The following is an 18,898-nucleotide window of genomic DNA, read 5'->3' as shown; positions in this document are numbered from 1 at the left end:
GATTTCATATTAAATTAGAGTTATTTTAAGGCTGTCTCTAATTATTTTTATAGATATTAATTTATAATAAATATTTTTTCTTTATTTATGTTTTATTTCTTTCGTTTTTTTTTTATAATAATTATAGTAATATTATATAATAGAATAAAGCATATAAGTAAAAGTTAGCAATACAAAAAATCTCCTATAGCTCAAACAAGAATCATGCTTATTATTCAACAGGTTGCTCAACAATAAATTTAGATCAAACAAATAAATCTCTAGTAACAAAAAAATGCTTAAACAACTAAAGACATTTCAGCACAGAGATCACACATGAAATATATGTGCATGTCATTATCCTCCGAAATGACTGTAAAATGTCCATCACTATTACATGCGCTGCTGTGTTTTGCAATACAATCATAAATGCTGTTTTTTATTTCCCCTATTGGAACTGCTGCTTTGATAGATATAATGCAATGTTTACAAGATAGGAAACCTGCAGCAAGATTGAGATTGTTTTTTTGGCAGATTGGACAAATAACATTCTCTTCTTGTAAAGAAGACCAATCAATGTTGTTCATCTGCGACTTTTCATATTCTTCAAGCCACCTAAAATAATAAAGCATATTTTACATCCTAGGCTTAGCTGGCCCCTAGACAAGCAATTGTATTGTTAATATCACAGTTTATTTGATAATTATATTGAAGGCGCGCGACATTCAGTATCAACCCTAGACGGCCAATAATATAAGGCAATTATTATATTGACAATAAAATTGCTCGTCTAGGAGCCGGCTTAGACACATAACAAGAAATTGAACTTGAAAGTTTAATTGTGACACAACACCTTTCGATCATGGAATAACGAGACACAATAGCTTATCTATTGTTATAGCGGATGGATGTGGCCACTTGGGGCTTCATGAATTAACATTAACCATTAATTTAATAAATCAATTTTTTTATAGGAAAACCAAACCTACCAATCTAGTTCATCTTGTATCAGCTCCTTTTTAATTTGCTCTAATAATCCAATTTCCTCTGCATCATATAAATCCTCGCCATTGGATGGTTGTAGATTGAATGTATCATTATATATTTGAGTAAGAGTTTGTTGGAGATCAGTTCCATCAGCTAAGCTTCTAAACTTGTTTAGTAACAAATTTCGGCTATTATGAATTTTATGTTTATAATCCTAAAATAAAAAAATTAAAGAAGGTGTTAAGTAAGTAGTATGTTGTGCCTTATACAAAACATGTTTATGCAGTTCACCTTTCTTAATTTATCTTTTATTTCCTTTGGCGACCCCCCTATTTTGGTTTTGAGATTTCTGTAACTAGGTGAACGACATGTACTCATCATGAAATATTAGTATCAAAATTTGAGTACAGTGAAGTAAACCTCTGAAATGGTAAATACAATTGAAGGCTCCTCCGGAGTCCGGCAGGAGTATAATTAGTGTTCTGTGATTGTCCAACCAAGGCACTTTTTGCAATATTCATATAGGATTAGGACACTTCTTTAAATTCTCCATAACAAGATTAGTGAAATATAATTTTGTCTTTATTAAACCTACTCGTTAAAATTAGACTGTAGTTATAAAAAATTAGCTATAAAAATACAAAAAGGATAACAAAGCCGAGATCCCGCTCGCGCCAATTTTTATTTTTTCAATTTCTATTTTCTATTTTGACAATAATTTAATTTTTATATTTTTTTTGTTGGGTTTTGGCACTGACACCGGCGGTATATTTTGCCACGTATAGTCTGTCAAGAAAACGTGAAGAAATTAAAAAGTGGCAACATCGTAGTGTCATCCTTTTCAAATCAATCTTAGAAAAAAGACTGACGGACAATACAAGGGTGATATTATCTTGTAGGCTGTGGCCTGTGGCCTGTGGCCTGTGGCTTGTGACTTGTGACTTGTCGCACTTTAAAGTGCGACAAGCGACTTGTGGCCATCATGTGGCCCACAACTCCACAAGTCACAACTCACAAGGTTTTTTTACTTTATTTTTATTAGGTACAAAGTACAAACTACATTTATGATTTACAAACTACAATATTTTGCAACATTACAAATTTTTAATACTGGTAATACTATTCTTATGTGTCAAATGTATGGAAAAAAACAATGTGAGTGCTGAAGTAAAAATATGGCTATGTGTTGAGTTTGAATTAATTTGAAATACTTCTCAATAATAATAATTTAAAAAGATAAAAATATATAAATGTGAAGACTTGTTCAAAGTAAAATAATGAATAATGTGGAAAAACATCTCGGCCGTCCTGGTAAGGAGGCGATACATTCTGGTCACTTCATGGTGTCGCATTTTGAGGCAGAGGATCAAGACGATTATGATGATTTAGCTGTACCCGTCCCAGACGAAGAACAAAATGTACAGAAAGAAACCGCAGTGGCAACATACACCGTGCCTCCGACGTCAGAAACATTCCAACTTTGTGACAAAGAGGAGTCTAAACAACATCAACAACTTTCCATTGAGATATCTCTTACAAAATTATTCAAATGCATGACTTTAGCGTACAGGTAATTATGTTTTAATGAATACTAGTATATTATTATTATCAACATTATCCATCTCATAACAACAAAATTAAATTGTGATACACTAAGGGTATCAATATAAACAATTGCAGAAAAGCAAATATTCTTTCATGAAAAATTGATAAAAATAGGGAAGTAGTTCAGTGACATGAGCTGTATTTAAAGAGTTAGAGTTTTTTTTAAATCTTTAACAATGTTTTAAACTATTGCGATGTGATATTCTTTGTTTCATCTCACTATTTCAGTCAATTAGATAAATCCAATATTATTATTTGTCACTCCATGCTTTGGTTTCTGTAAAGCGAAGCAAGGTAAGGCCATGTTAGAATATATGCTTTATTTATGGAGATACTTATTCTTAAGTTATAATGTACTTTGAGAATTTGGTTTGCAAAGATAATTTGAGGTCAACTGAGCTTCTTAGGTCATTGGTTGAGATAACTGTCATAATATTTAGTATCACTGAGCTATAAATATATACTTAACAATCTATTTTAATTACTTAGTGCCATGCGTTGGAAAATACTACTTAAGGATTAATTAAGGAGTACTTTTAAGTAGCCAAGCTACCTAATTATTAACAGTATGAGCTAATTTCTGCAACCTTTTATTTCTTTAGTAGCAAAAAATAGGGGAGGAGAGTTGTCAATTAGAGGACAATAAAGCAGGCTCCAAATTCTCGAGTTTTGCCAAAACACAAAACTTTTCTCAAAACGTTTGTTTAGAGTGTGAGAGAATATAGACAAATATTCTCCCTACACTCTCGTATTCGGCAAGTCTTGTGTAGTTTTGCCGGGAATGTGGAGCGGGCTTAAAGTTATAAAGTTCAATACAAAACATAGTTTAAATTTCGTAAGGAATGCATATAATCTTATTTAATCATTGAATGATATTTACATTATCTATTTTCAGCATTTAAATTTAAAAAATGAATATTTTTTCATAAAAATATTCATTCATAAAAATATCCATAGATATTAACCTATTAACTCCCAAGCAGTTGAATTCCACCGCAACAAAAATAGAATAACAATAGATTTTCAAGAATCTGCAATTATTCACTAGTTTTTTGTAATAAACATTATACATTCATTTTTCATATCATGTTTCTAACAAGGATTATCAATGTTTAAATATTAATTGTTAAGTGATGTAATGAAAATTTGTTTTTTAGCTTTAGTATAAACATAATGTCATTTATCTTAATAAAAATATTGCCCAATTGATAATTTGATCAAGGATATGTGTACAGTTAAAAGTAATTAAACAAACAGAATTGATAACAAATCAGTCTAAAAATTTACTTTAAAAATATTCTATACATTTTTGCCAATAACATGCTAAAGTGTACCTACTTGTCTTTCAACATATTATTGTATAAGTCTGTGCGTTTTGTATTGGTGGACTACCAATATAGGTAGCAATACTATAAATAACCATTTGTATTATGGGTTAATGAAATAACAATATTTTGTTCTTATATAATATGAATAAGTAATCAGTTAATGATTTAAAAATTTAAATCAACCTGATATCGCCCTTAAAACTAGGCCTTATACTATACAATATCATATTTTGGAGATGATATCAGTGATTAAGAAAATTTGAGGAAAAGTTACTATTTAAGTGGCTTTTGGTGCAGTTAAAAGAAAAAATATTTGATCTAAGTTCTTTAGTTCTTATTTGAATTAGAAATGATAAGATAATGTCAGGTATATTCCTTATCACAGTATTATTTATAATAAGCTTTGGATCATAATACTGATAGTGGGGAAAGATAAGTGTTGGGTATATTTGCTTCTAAACAGGTTTTTAGTACAGTTTCTGACACCTACACTGTATGCTATTGCAGAATATCGATTCATCCTTCTATCATGATTACTTTTCATTTTACTAAATTAAAAATGTGTCTTTTAATTTCAAGGACTAGTATTGTTCAATCAATGATAAAAGTGCTTTTACCTTTTGTGTGTTTGTGATCGGAGATTGAGGGGAGCATGGTAAGGTATATGTTTATTATGTTTGTGATATACTTTTAGACAAAAACTAACCTCACCTAAATGGAATCGTTTCAAAGGTATAAAACTACGGTGGAAGGACAAAATAAGATTGAACAACGTTATATGGAGGTGCTGGCATATGCAATGTGAGTATTTTAGTTACTTTTAAGGTTCCATACCTAAAGGTTAAAAACAAGACCCTATTACTAAGACTTTGATCTGTCTGTCTGTCTGTATGTCTCCAGACTGTATCTCAAAAATCTCTATAGCTAAACTTCTGAAATTTTCATAGATTGTGTATTTCTGTTGCCATTTACGGAGAGTAGGAGACCAAGTCTGTCATGTTTCTCCAGCTGTATTAAAACGCAGTTTGCTACTTTCCTGAACAACCTTTTCTGATAATCTGCTGCTGATAAATCTTTTCTGATAAGTTTAGCGACTTTAAATATTTTTCAAAACAGTTGCTCTGTACTTCCTGTGCACCCAAAATTTTTTTGAAATCGATCGGGTGGTGAGAAGGGTTTGCTAGCGTTAATTAAAAGTAGGAAAATTATTATTATGTTCATGTGGGTGGGTTGGGTGTTGACTTTTTTCTGACGCCAGATTAGTTAGTATCCCAAAACCAATAACGAGACAAAAAGATCGGTGGGAAAGTACAGAAAACAATAGTCCAAATCGGCGAATTTTCGTACTAATCAAATTCAACGTTTTCAAGAAGTTTTTTTTCCCACCCCACTACACCCACGGCTGGCAGCACGCAGATTGTCAGAAAAGGTTGTTCAGGGAAGTAGCTACTAGCTAACGTAGTTTTAATACAGCTGAAGCCATATGGCCGATTTGGTCGTCAGCTCTTAGTCGATATAACAAAATAATCCCATACAAATCACAATATTTATTTTAATTAATTGGCCTAATTTTGCTATAATGGTACGGAAGTTGAAACCTTTCGTGCGCGAGTCCGACTCGCACTTGGCTGATTTTTATAGATCATAGTCAACAACATAATTTTAAGATAAGATCATTTAAATGTAAAAAAGTTAAGTAAGTATAATAAATGTTTCTATTGTTTTGCGAATTGAGTAAGATGTACGTAATGTAACTGAGGAACATCCTTCATAGTCAGTCCATCATAGTTGACCTATCTCATGTGAATTATTGTATTGCCTACATAGGCTGATAATATCAAGAGGTTAGCTTGTTGTGGCCTGTAGGTATATGATGTTATTACAAAGATAACAGACAAAAAACCTGATAAAATTCAATATATTGATGATATAAGTTTTTATAGAAGTTATATGATATAAGTTAATAACTTAAAGCAATACCAAATATTTTAGTCCTACTAATATTATAAAGGCGAAAGTTTGTTTGGATGTATGGATGTGTGGATGTATGGATGTTTGTTACTCTTTCACGCAAAAACTACTGAACGGATTTGAATGAAACTTTACAATAATATAGCTTATACATCAGAAAAGCACATAGGCTACAATTTCAACCGACTTTCAAAATGGGGGAGGTGTTATGTTCGTTTTCTTATGTCCAACGATTACTCCGCCGTTTGTTAAACGATTTTCAAAAATTTTCTTTTGATATGTAGGGTATCATCCCAATTTTGTATTATATTCACAAAAGTGGTTATCTGATGAAGAATCCATAAGCAATCGAGGGTACTCCTCAAAATTATACCTACCTAATATTATAAACTTGAAGAGTATTTTTGCTTGAACGCGTTAATATCAGGAACTACAGGTCCGATTTAAAAATTTATTTCAGTGTTAGATAGCTCATTTATCGAGTAAGACTATAGGCTCTATATTATCACGCTAAGACTAATACAACCGAAGAAACGCAGGAAAATGTGGGAAAACGGGGGAAATATTAGAAATTACGAACTACTGGAGCAATTTTTATGGCAATATTAAACACATATAAAGTAGACCAAGTGAAGGGAGTAGGGACATAAGCTATTTTTTATGGGAAAATGTACGGTTTCTGTAAAATTCCTAATTTACGCGGGCGAAGCCGCGCGGGACATCTAGCACTTTATAAATTTTTAATAGCTTCAGAATTTTTTTAATTTTCAGTCATAAAGAAACAAAACACTTTGGTGTGTCAGTTTGCTTCACCATTGGATGTTGACACCCATGTAAAGCCAGAGGTAATTTTAAAGCCTTTAGATTTTTTTTTACTTATTAGACCCAAACTTATAACCATACTTTTTTTAGACAACAATATTAGAAGGAAAGTATTGGAAAAGACGAGCCGAAGCCGTAATAGCAGAGTACAAAAAATGGCGAATGTTTCATATTATGCGACTCCTTGGCAAGGGGGACACCTCCGTCCAGGACACCGTAAGTTTTTTTTCCTGCTTTTTTTAAAATTGTGATTGCTCGGTTTGGACTTTCAGCTTTTGTCGTCGGGGCGGTGCAGGATCCTATGCTGGTTGTATGTGTTCCGACGCGAGATGTATACTAACCTTTTGATCCGTTTTCAGATGTCAATACTGGGTTTTCAGATGTCGGACATGGACACGATGGAGTCACAGTGCAGCGACTTCGCTGCCAACATGCTGACCGATGAGGACTACCTAAACTTCATGAGTGACACGCTGTTCTCTACCATCACAAACCACCAACCGTTCGCCTTCCCCGATTGCAGAGAGATCGGTACTGCTCACTTTTATACTATGAATCGGCTGCGCATATTTTTAAGACCACTCGGTGGAACTGGAGAGGGCTATGAAAATGGAATGAACAAAATTTAAAAAATGTTTAATAAAAAAAAAAAAGAAATAGACGCATGTATACAATGCTATCTACCAATAACATACTATGCTTATAATAGCTGGTGTAAGTATTCCCTTGTGCGCACATCTATAATTTATACATAGATCATATAGACACATAAAAATCTAACACTGCGCCTTCTTCGTTAATTTTTACCGAGAGATCTTAAAGTTATGCTCTGCCATTGATAATATATATTTGAAATCGAATTTCTACGTGTTTTATTTTAATTTCAGCTAGAGGCGCAAGCTTAGCCGATTTTATCCAACCGAGCTTAGGTCCTCTTCAGCCTAACCTCGATGATTTTATGGACACTTTGGAACCACTGCAAGGTAATTTTCTTTACGATCAATTTGTCTTTTTGACTTACGATGTGCACCAAAAACCTTAAAAATTTTTACTCGTAGAAGACTATTACGTGAATATCTAGCTTGCGTTCTTCTCAGACCTTTTGTCCCTGCCCCGACTGCCGCCCGTGCCAGAAGAGACGGCGATCACATCAGAAGACACAATGTACAGGAACACGATGTCCGTAGAGTCTTACGGCGCTCAGAACTACATCACCAGCGTCCAAAACATAAACACCGTCACGATGCCCACCAGTCAGATGACTATACATGGTAAATTATTATTTATTACATACTATTGAGATGATCTGTAGTATAATATAGAATAATTCTTGAAGTGCACTATGTTTAATTTTAGGTTCCAATAACAGTAGTCAGGTTATATCGATGCCTGAGCCAGGAAAAGGTGAGCAGCTGAGAATGTATGATAATGGACGGCTATACAATCAGACGGAGATGCCTAGCAACATAATGGGAGCTCAGGAAGTTTTGCCGACGTACCAGACCAATACGTATGAAACTCAACCGCCAGCGCAGACGGAGCCTATACTGAATAACGCCTACGCGATCAAATCGCCCCGGGTGCAGTACGTGAACGCGCAACCTAAAATAATCACACAAAATGATCCCGGCTACCCGAAATATAATGCTCGTAAGTAAATCCAACGAGGCTTATTGGAATAAAATTCGCATAAACGCACAGCAACAGAACTCATTGTTTATAATATTTCAGCGTTGCCGCCCTCTCAAACGGCACCGGAGACGGTCTCGCTTTTGCAGCAGCCCGTACAGAATCCGAAATATGCATCGCCCGTCGTGATCCAGGGGCGAAGCGCGTACAGCCGCGACAAGCAGCGCTCGCGGCTCGGCTACGCCGGTCAGGTCAACAACCAATACCAGAGTTACTCGCAAGGAATGCAATCTCAAGTGCACGCGTCGCACGCCGCGCAACTGCCGCAAGCGTCCCATGCGGGGCACGTGTCGCACGCCCCACACGCGTCGCAGGCCTACGAGCCGCAGATGCTCAGGTTGTCGACGCCGGAGGTCCAGTACCTGCAACCCGTCGACTACAAGACGAAGCCGGCCGGCGCGACGGTCAATGCTAAAACTTTCAAACTGCCCTCCCCTCCGTTGGCGCCAGCCGCCTCATCTCAACAGGTATATTTTGACTTTTCAACGAAATCATTGCTATATTGTTACATAGTTTAGGATTCAAGTTTAGAAATTATGTCTAAAGTAATTGAATTTAAGTCCGTGTACATGTTAACAGCTGTCAATTTACTTTTTTATAAAGTGTTCTGTATAAAGTATTCTGTTGTCCACAGTCGGCTGGGCCCCTCAACGCCAGCGTGAGTCGCGGCAAGGAGCAGTACCGCTCGCACAGCTTACCGCTCGGCGCGCAGCTCGGCCCGGACTGGGCCGTAACCGCGCCCGCACCCGCACCCGCACACGCGCCCGCACACGACGTCACGCACGCCGCACGGGTTAACGTCTTACTAATAAGTTTTTTTAGAAATAATGTTTGTGAAATCGCTACAAATCCCGCATTTTTTTGCATCTAATTTTGGTCCCGTTCAGAGTCCAATATGTTATTGTTTTTATTATTGCTATTCCTATTCCAATATTATGTTAAAAAGTATGTTATGTAAATGTACAGCCGCGAGAGTCGAACCCTGCCGCGCTGCGCATTCGGTCGCGGTCGCAGTCGAGCGGCATGGGCGGCGAGGGCGGAGCAGGAGGCGGGGCGCGCCACCCGCCGCCGCTAACGAGCGTGGCGAGCGAGCCCGCGCTGCCGCAGGCTAGCGTCATGCTCGCGCAGCTGCTGTCCGCCAAGCACTGTGAGTTCGACCGTATTTAGTCACAGTAGATCCTCGAGGGTCGCAGTGACGTCAGGGCTGCAAAGACTTGCTTGCTTCTTAACTTGCCTTCAGACGGAAAAAACACCCCAACATGTGAACATACAACGAATGCATTTTGAGGCATACTATGTTAGTAAGTATGTACTAGTATTGGTAATGCTGCAAATATTATGTCAGTTGTATAACAGTTAAATAAATCAAATATTTCCCCAATAAATAGTACCTTTTCTATTAGTGCACTATCGAGCTTTTTGTGTGTTGTCCTTGACCAATACGTTGGAAAAGAAGCTTGATAGACTAATGAAACACGCAAAATTTTATGATGTCTAGGTAAAGGTGATCGATCTGATTCAGAAAAACAATAATTTTCGGAATCACATCGGATAAATTACTTTAGTAATTATCTTATCTTATATCTTTAAACGAGCAATTCTTGTATATAAATATATAATTGGAATCTCGGAATCGGCTCCAACGATTTTCATGAAAGTTAGTATATAGGGGGTTTCGGGGGCGATAAATCGATCTAGCTAGGAGTCATTTTTAGAAAATGTCATTTTATTCGTGTTTTATCGAATACCGAGCAAAGCTCGGTCAAATAGCTAGTTATTTATTAAGAACGAAAATTAGTAATTAACCTTTGTAAAATAGAATATATAAAGATGATAAATGGGAAACTAAGACGTCCGAAGCTTATCATAATTACATAATCAATTCTAATCAGAGGAGAGGATAAAGTTGCACTTTACAAGTATGCAGTACAATAAAACAAATGATTCATAGAATACTAAGATGACTTAATTAAGAGTAATTTATTGTTATACACCAGTGAACTGCACATCGGTCTGACCTATTGATGTACGTAAATTAGTATCTCTATGCTTCTAAACGAGTGCATTTGTTTTGTTGCGACTATGGTCTCTATTGCTGCGTTTTAAAGACTATTTTCGTTTTCAGCTCAGAGTCTATACAAGTTTAACAATATGGAGGAGAGCGCGGAGCCGACAAAGTCGCCGGTGCTGCGGGGCCAGCCTTCGCCGCTGGGCAGTGACGTCATCTCGCCGCACCACGTGAGTTGCATTATCTACCGTCACGCCCCCCGCCACGCCCCAGCCGCGCCCCCGCACGCCATGACGTTCACTTTCACGATTAAAAAGTTATCTCTGTCAAAAGCTAAGCTTATCGAGTTTTGTTATTTCCCGTTTGCATCATTTTTATAGGCTTCAATGCCATTAACATCATAAATAAAATGAGCACATAATTTGTGCATCATAATATCTGATGATGATAGACTCGCATCGATATATTGCGTTGCCCTGCATCTGTAAACTAATATAACTTAATGTGCTCAAGTCAGCGACTGTAGACATCTATATCTATTCAGAGGGGTTTTATCAGTATCGAAGTGCGACAGAGTCATTGTTTTTTAAGTCGATCACGCATCGCGCGCGTGCCCAGACTTTGACCCGCCATATCTAAGACATCATATCTATGTTGTGTGGCACTCCAGTTTTAACTACTTATCAATAAAAGTAAACGACCTAAAGTTTTCCTAAGTTACTAGATCATCACATCTATCCTTTTTTAATATTTATCCATACTAATATTATAAATGCGAAAGTGTGTCTGTCTGTCTGTTACCTCTTCACGCCCAAACCGCTGAACCGATTTTGCTGAAATTTTGTATGGAGATACTTTAGAGTCCCGAGGAAGGACATAGGATAAACGAATTTTGGCGCAACGGAGTTGCGGGCGTCATCTAGTATTTTTTTTATTAAGTATTAGTTTTTAAAGCCATAACCTACAACCAAAGATTTTATAAAAGTAACGAATTTTCAAATATATTAAAATGCATTGGTTGTTAGAAACGTAAAACAAAACGTTATTGTTTCGGTCAATTATTTTATTCAATTGATACAAAGGGCTAACTGCATAAAAAAGTTAATTTATTGTATACTACGAGTATGCAGATATTGACAAAAATCCATGTTGATGATTACGCAGTCAATATTTTAGAATATTATAGTTTTTTTTAAGTTATTATACAGGTTGTTAGGGTTAACACCGTTAAGCTTAGGCCAAACCTACGCGAACAGGCGTCTGCGAAGCGGAGCGTCAAGTTCTCAAAATATGTGTGTTTTGTATACAAAAAACACATTTGACAACTTGACGCTCCGCTTCGCAGACGCCTGTTCGCGTAGGTTTGGCCTAAGCTTTATCCTTATAGCGAGATACCACTATAAGTAACACTGCGTGGTAAAAAGAGACGTGTGATACATGACAGCAGAACTCTTTTTTTGACATCCAGTCGGCACTTATCGGCGCGTTGACAATTTAATCTCATAGAAAGATGCTTGTGTAAGTGTATACGTACACATATTTTACACACAAATGTAATCAATTTCGGTTTCGTTTGACAGCTCGAGATTGTTGCTCTATTCTGCTAGGTACTTATATGATATTAACTTTATGTGTTAACCCTAATACATAAAAACTAATTTTATGTATTAAAATCTATATATTAATACGTGAGCCAAAAACTTTGTATCCCTTTTGACGAAAAATGGGGAAACGTAGGTGAATGAAATTTTGCACAGTTATAGTTTACATGGGGAATAATATTAGCTCGATGCACTCATCGAGCTAATATTATTTTGAAATTATGCTTTTAACATACATTTTTTTAACAAATAAAACATTACACACACTACAACACACACACTAGGAAAAATGACAGATTTTTGAGTGACAAGCCTATACATACGAATTAAACTCTTTTATTTATGTTTGAAGTCTGTTGACAACAATGCAAGGTGACAAATTGAAAATGGATTATAGTTTTTTTATTGAATCTGAGATACTATTAGACAATGCTTACACGGCCAGTCTGAGATCAGCTGAGTCCCAGAGACAAGAGTTGAAAAAAATATGATAAAGTCAATATTTTTTTATTTTTTACAAAATATAGGTAAGTAGTCCTAATGTCGTTGAAACTAAGGTCGAATTTTGACCATCGGGCGATCTCTAGTATAATATATTGTATCTATTGATAAACCAAACTAAATTTCTACGAATTTTGTTTGTAATCAAGATAATACAGAATAATTTGCGTCATCTTTGCGTCTTATCAAAGCTGTGTATTATGTTAAAACTACGTAATACTTAGTTGAATAATTATGATCAATAATACGTAACATGGACTTTGACTAATATTTTGCTACTAAATAGCTGCAAATTGCAATCCATTTTAAAATTATAATTTATACTCACAATTGTCTGTCAGTCAGTCTGAAACCTATTCATGCTTAAACCACTGATTTTTTTTTAAATGATTTTTGGTATTAAGATACTTAATATAGCCCTGGCAAGGGACATAAGAAATAGATTTGAAAAATATTAGGTTCGGGAAAAAGTTTCTTCGCATTTTATATAAAAAATCAAAAGGTTTTTTATAAAGTTTACTAGCGACCCGCCCCGGCGTCGCACGGGTATAAAATTTATAGCCACTGAAAAAATGATTAAAATTGATAGCCTATGAATTATGATCCTTCACGTGGTCTACTTCTTACTGAAAGATTTTTTCAAATCTGACCAGTAGTTCCTGAGATTAATCAAATAATTTTCCCCGTTTTTTCCACATTTTCCTCTATTTCTTCGCTCCTATTAGTCTTAGCGTGATAAAATATAGCCTATAGCTAATAGCCTTCCTCGATAAATGGGTTATCTAACACTGAAAGAATCATCAAAATCCGTTGCGTAGTTTTAAAGATTAAAGGGAACAAAGGGACATGAGGGAAAAAAAGCGACTTTGTTTTATAATATGTATAGATTTACAATCGACCAAAGTATATAGGTGCCATTTTGTTCGATAACTTTTTGCCATCTTGTTGGCTGGTCATGATGCCATTGCTATAAAAATTTAATTTTGGGGCTTCTGATAAAAAAACTGCGGCAAGTGGTTTTGGCAGTCCCCTTGTGATTTCAACCTGACACTGCCTAAGGAATTCTGCAGCGACCGAAACAGGTGGAAATCTGAAGGTGCAAGGTCAGGACTATACGTCGTAATAAAGAATCACAAATGAATACACGGTAGGTTTCTTTCAGTGAGCTCATGAGGCACCCAAAATATCGAGCTTTTTTGTGTACCCAGCTTTTTTCAAATGCGCCAAAATCGTTTTGTGGTCAATCCCCAGTTTTTCAGCTACATCGTATAACTACTAATATTTCGATTATGCTCCACTTTTTAAAAAATGGCATCAGTTTTGTCCATAACAGGGCGACCAGAGCGACGTGCATGTTTGATATCAAAATTTACGGATTGAAAACGCTTAAGCCAAATTTACGCTACTCACACAGATTACTGCATTAGATCCATAAACATAATACATTTTTTTCGCGGCTCGTGTTGCATTTTTACCTTTTTTGTAATAAAATTTTAAAATGTATCGAATTATATTTGCATTATTTATTTTATAACCTAGCTCCTAGCCCAAGTTTGGTCGAATGGTTTTATAACCATGTTGTTTTATAACCATGTTTAATGTTTATGCACTAAAATAACTTTTACAATTTACAATTAACAAACTATATTTCAGTCGCGTGCGCAGTCTACGTCGCCGCCCGGGTCGCCGGCGTCGGGGCGAGCTTCAGGCGGCGCGAGCCCGCACGAGCGTGCGCGCACGCACCTCCACGCCGAGCAGAAGCGCCGCTACAACATCAAGAACGGCTTCGACACGCTGCAAGCGCTAATACCCCACCTCAACAACAATCCCGCCGCTAAGGTACGCTCGCATTTGCTTGTGGACGTGAAAAATAAAGTTTAATTTTTTATAATTATATGCTTTCGGCTTACCAGCAGTGAAATGACGCGATTACGAAGCGTAATTCTCATGGCAGATGCTCTATCTGCCATGGAAATGATGCTTCTCAGTCGTGTATATTGCTTAGCAATAGTTGAAAATTCTGAGCATATAGTCTACTGCTTATGCTAAGACGTCGATATAATAGATATTTTAGACAAAAAATATAACCAATATAACATTACTTAGTTGTTTGTAATCTAAAGAAAAACATGTTTATGAAGTTAGTCTTACACAAACGCTTATACAATTGATTGGACAAACATTCCCTTATCAAGATGGATGCAGTCGCATGCGCAATGTTTGTCGAGTGCAGTCTGCACCGAGTGACGTCAGCGATCGTTAACATTGCAGATAAGCAAAGCTGCCATGCTGCAGAAGGGCGCCGAGTACATCAAACAGTTGAAAGCCGAGAGGAATCAGATTAAGGAGGAAATGGAGAGCTTAAGACAGCAAATAGAATGTTTAAATAACTCAATATCGTAAGTATAATCTCCTCGCTACAGCTGGTTATAGAAGTTATTGCAGCAATAAATCGCACAATCGCCGTTATCTAAACGTTATCGGCACCGATAGCTACACAGCCCATCGCCTCGATAAGTATTCAATCATGTCTAAATTACGATGGAAAACGCAAACAATTTTAGGTCATTTGTGTATAATCTATATGGATTAAAAATTAGGCCACGATAAATGCCGTTCAGGGAGGTCAGAATTCAGAAATTATTTTGATATTATATTATTATTGAATTTAGATGTATTGTAAGTGAAATTTTAAGGTATCATGATAACTGATGAGTGACACAATTAAAGTTTTTAACTTTTTAACTGACTCTTAAAAATAGGAGAAGTTTCCATGTTTTGCTGTGGATATTTTTCCATTTGTTTACAAGAGGTTCTTACCGAAAGGGTAAGAATTATATCTTCTTTCCCGCGCCCTAATACAGAAGTTACTATGATTTACTGATGTTTCTAAGTTACAAGTAAATTGCTTGACGCTATCTAGACGCTAACCTAAGCTTAGATAAAGCTTAGGCAACGATCTAGATTCTAGATTGTAAAAATTCGCTCAAACTTATAACTTTCAATCGATTTTTTATGTTACAAGTTGTAATACACAAGCACTGGGTAATAAAACATGTTTGTGTTATGTTGCAGCAACTGCCACTCGCTGCTGCCGGCGACGGGGGCGCCGGTGTCCCGCGCGCGCGCCGGCCGCCTGCGCGAGATGTTCGCGGCACACGTCGCGGCCCGCACCATACACAACTGGAAGTATTGGCTCGTATCCTTTACACGAAACGTACAATTACAATCTATTTATATCATTTATTTAATGCTGTCGATAATGTTTTAAAATCATACTCAGTGGGGAAGATTTACAGCTAATTAAATGTCATTTAACCCGGCCCTGGTAGGAGTTTAAGAACTCATCCTAAATTAAGACATCAAAAATTGTAATTGCTACAATATTGTAAATTATTGTAGCAATTACAATTTTTTACTACAAAATTGTAATTAAAATAGCGGGGGTATGTGTGCATAAGGCCATAAGGCATATTCATTTGAATTGAAGTATAAATATCAATTAATTAATATTAACAATCGTTAACAAAAACTTGATAACAACTTCAAAATCGAGTATTTCCTTAAGCGTCCCCCAGTTTAGCGTGGTGAGCGCGGCGCTGGTGGAGTCGTTCAGCGCGTGCGCGTCGTGCAGCAGCGCCGCCGACCTCGTGCGCACCACGCTGCTGTGGGCCGAGCAGCACTGCTCGCTCGTCGAGATGAGACCAGGTAATATGGGAGCTTTACACTAGAATCCAATAAAAAAAAACCGGCCAAGTGCGAGTCGGACTCGCGCACGACGGGTTCCGTACCGTTATAGAGCAAAAGTAGGTAAAAATTGTGTTTTTTGTATGGGACCCTTAAATTTTTAACATTTTTATTAATTATTAAAGTACAAATATAATTAAGAATGCTGTGAAAATTTCAAGTGCCTAACAGTTGCCATTATTGATTACGGCCAAAAAAGGCCAAAAAAATACGTTTGTTTTATGGGAGCCCCCCGTAAATATTTATTTTATTTTTAGTATTTGTTGTTATAGCGGCAATAAAAATACACAATCTGTGAACATTTCAGAAGTCTAGCTATAGTGGTTCTTGAGATACAACCTGGAAACAGACAGACAGACAGACGGACAGACATCGAAGTCTAAGTATTAGGGTCCCGTTTTTACCCTTTGGGTACGGAACCCTAAAAATTGTAAAATGGTGACCTCAGTAAGCAATGATATCGAACGCCCATTAATTTGGTACCAAACTCAAGTTTTATTATTTCATGTCTATTTATTTAAATGCAGTTGAGCGGACAGTATGCGAATCTAATGTGTTTCGGATTACTAAGAGGCGTACGCACGTGTGTTAGTAGACAGCTATGTTTTTGTAACGTATTCGAAAACGACTTCTATAAAGGTTTTGCGGATCCAATACATTCTTCATTCGATACTCGATATTCTATAGAAACTCATGCGCAAGTCACAACCTATAGTTACTGAGAATGGAAACTATTGATTAACTTTGGCTTTTAGAATGGAATCTATTTATTACACAAACTTTACACTCATAAAATAACCGTACTTATTTTGTCTACAGCGGTGCTGAACTCCCTGCGCGTGCTGTGTACTACCACGGACATCCTCACGAGCCCCGAGCGGCTGGCGGACGAGGCGCGCGCAGCCGCCGCCGCCGCCACCACCGTCAAGCGCGAGCCGACATAACCCCGCCCCGCCGCCCCCAGCGAGCGTGAGCTTAGCTCCGCCCCTGCGTCGCGTCTCGCCTCGCCCCCAATACAATGTGACACGTGTATCGCACAGGTTTGCGTTGCTAACATCGAGTAGTGCTTAAGCCTTAAGTCGATGTTGATAAACTTAATATTATGTAACCTCTATGTGCCTTATACAATGCAAATGTTTTATATAGGTGAGATAGTTGTAAATGCGGGCTCGAAGTTATTATAAATACAGATGAATGTTATATTGTTATAACTACGATCGACAGGATAGTAGTCTATTGCCAATTTTAAATATTGTTTTCCAAATTATTAGTAAATATATACAACCCGGTCAAAATATCAGTTGACTAGATTTGACAACGTCATTACAGGGCGGCCATGTTATCCGCCACGCTGCACGCCAGCAGTCTACAAATAATTTAACCGGGTTGTTATAAAATAAATACTGTAAAAGTTATGCGACGTGTGTTGCAAATACGGGCGGCGCATTAGGTTGGCAGCTTATTTTATATATCAAAGTATGTTGAATTTGTTGATACCGTATGTTTTCAATTTTCAGCCCTCCGAACTTTAGCTTGCGTCTGTATTGGGGGCACCATTGTGCAAAACGGGCTCAGACCCAACCTAAATACTCAAAATGATGTGTCGATCTCTCGTCGGTCGATACGTGCTTATGTGCAATCTATTGGTGTTCATATGTTGATGATGCGTTCGAACGCACAACGTCATGTTGCGGGGTATCCGTGTTGATGTCGAAATTAAGAATTTACGAATTGTTAATTCTAAATTTAATTGTCATTGTGTTTTCGGTTTTTTGACTTGCTGTTCATACATCACATAATATTGTCGTTCAGATCTAACTACGGGTACGGGAAGATGTGCCTTACATATTGTAATAAGTTGTATATAAATGTAATATATGTACAGTGATGGTTTAGAACCGAACCAAAGAATGAGACTACGCTCACGAGCGATGTGCGGTGTGCATCCGTGTGCGTTTGTACCGAGTCCTAGTACTATCCGGTGTGACAAACTTTAAACTATATGATTATCTGAAACTAAAACAAACCGTTGTTAGATTTTATAGCCAATAGCATGGCAATTTTGGAAAGAGAGGGTTATAAGTTTGTCGCACCGCCGTTTCTCAGCCGATTTCGCGAGAACACCGACCTATATACGTTAAGTGCTAAAGAGAATTTATATTGTGACGGCGAGATTTAATTTAGAAATATTGTAAGTAATTCGCGTAAGATTGTATAGGTAAATATTTTTATATCGTTTGTGTATTCACACGAATTATTTTTATATTAACTATATGAATCGGTGCCAACGTAAATATTGTTGTATGTAATAATTGTTATGTAGTGAATTAATTTTATGACGTGTCGTCGAGTCTTGGAGATGTGAGCTTTAATGCAATGTTTGCACTTGTTGTTCTATTGGAAATACAATTTGGAATGATTCTATATTTTACGAATTTGTTTTATTTAAACACGAATCGATATTTATTTATATACACAGTGTAATAAACGCTTAAAGGATATCTTTACAATGCATAAAATATTTAATTGAATATTAAGGTTTAGTCAGTCTTAATTCATAATATTGTAGTATTTAAAGCCGTGGATAAATATTGTTTTCAGAAATACTAATGCTTGCCCATTCAGATTCAACATCCAACATTACAAGAATTGAGTAATAC

The 18,898-nt window shown here is 36.6% G+C and overlaps 2 protein-coding genes across 4 annotated transcripts; one reads left to right on the top strand and one right to left on the bottom strand.

Annotated features, from left to right (window-relative positions):
* Nucleotides 1-126: 126 nt before the first annotated feature.
* On the bottom strand, nucleotides 127-1,648 carry LOC121731659 (RPA-interacting protein A-like). Its single transcript, XM_042121214.1, has 4 exons — nucleotides 1,598-1,648; nucleotides 1,258-1,390; nucleotides 969-1,180; nucleotides 127-594 (listed from the first exon to the last, which is right to left on the bottom strand). Exons 2-4 carry the CDS (start codon nucleotides 1,345-1,347, stop codon nucleotides 279-281), a joined length of 618 nt encoding a protein of 205 aa, XP_041977148.1. The 5' UTR covers nucleotides 1,348-1,390; nucleotides 1,598-1,648; the 3' UTR covers nucleotides 127-278.
* Nucleotides 1,649-2,115: 467 nt separating this feature from the next.
* On the top strand, nucleotides 2,116-18,669 carry LOC121731476 (carbohydrate-responsive element-binding protein). 3 transcript variants are annotated; one of them, XM_042120906.1, is made up of 17 exons: nucleotides 2,116-2,536; nucleotides 4,594-4,700; nucleotides 6,642-6,715; nucleotides 6,783-6,908; nucleotides 7,073-7,223; nucleotides 7,580-7,675; nucleotides 7,790-7,963; nucleotides 8,049-8,342; nucleotides 8,424-8,848; nucleotides 9,016-9,174; nucleotides 9,348-9,528; nucleotides 10,507-10,619; nucleotides 14,145-14,330; nucleotides 14,763-14,890; nucleotides 15,567-15,690; nucleotides 16,070-16,199; nucleotides 17,058-18,669. In XM_042120906.1, exons 1-17 carry the CDS (start codon nucleotides 2,244-2,246, stop codon nucleotides 17,180-17,182), a joined length of 2,886 nt encoding a protein of 961 aa, XP_041976840.1. In that variant the 5' UTR covers nucleotides 2,116-2,243; the 3' UTR covers nucleotides 17,183-18,669. The 3 variants fall into 3 exon arrangements, with proteins under 3 accessions (XP_041976840.1, XP_041976838.1, XP_041976841.1); XM_042120904.1 differs by having other exon boundaries at nucleotides 7,052-7,223; XM_042120907.1 differs by lacking the exon at nucleotides 2,116-2,536 and adding an exon at nucleotides 4,273-4,554 and having other exon boundaries at nucleotides 4,632-4,700; nucleotides 7,052-7,223.
* Nucleotides 18,670-18,898: the final 229 nt, after the last annotated feature.

The sequence above is a fragment of the Aricia agestis genome, chromosome 11, assembly GCF_905147365.1.
Source record: "Aricia agestis chromosome 11, ilAriAges1.1, whole genome shotgun sequence".
Taxonomy (NCBI): Eukaryota; Metazoa; Arthropoda; class Insecta; order Lepidoptera; family Lycaenidae; genus Aricia; species Aricia agestis.
The sequence above is the reverse complement of the archived record's forward strand: the minus strand, read 5'-3'. Positions and strand labels throughout refer to the sequence as shown.

Excerpts from the sequence above, each read along its gene's own strand:
- LOC121731476 (XM_042120904.1), top strand. The coding sequence starts at position 2,244 with ATGAATAATGTGGAAAAACATCTCGGCCGTCCTGGTAAGGAGGCGATA. Across the intron at positions 15,691-16,069 it reads ACAACTGGAAGTATTGGCTC|TTTAGCGTGGTGAGCGCGGC; the intron begins GTATCCTTTACA and ends AGCGTCCCCCAG. Across the intron at positions 16,200-17,057 it reads GCTCGTCGAGATGAGACCAG|CGGTGCTGAACTCCCTGCGC; the intron begins GTAATATGGGAG and ends TTTTGTCTACAG.
- LOC121731659 (XM_042121214.1), bottom strand. The coding sequence starts at position 1,347 with ATGATGAGTACATGTCGTTCACCTAGTTACAGAAATCTCAAAACCAAA. Across the intron at positions 1,181-1,257 it reads TAAAAGATAAATTAAGAAAG|GATTATAAACATAAAATTCA; the intron begins GTGAACTGCATA and ends TTTTTATTTTAG. Across the intron at positions 595-968 it reads ATACAAGATGAACTAGATTG|GTGGCTTGAAGAATATGAAA; the intron begins GTAGGTTTGGTT and ends TTATTATTTTAG.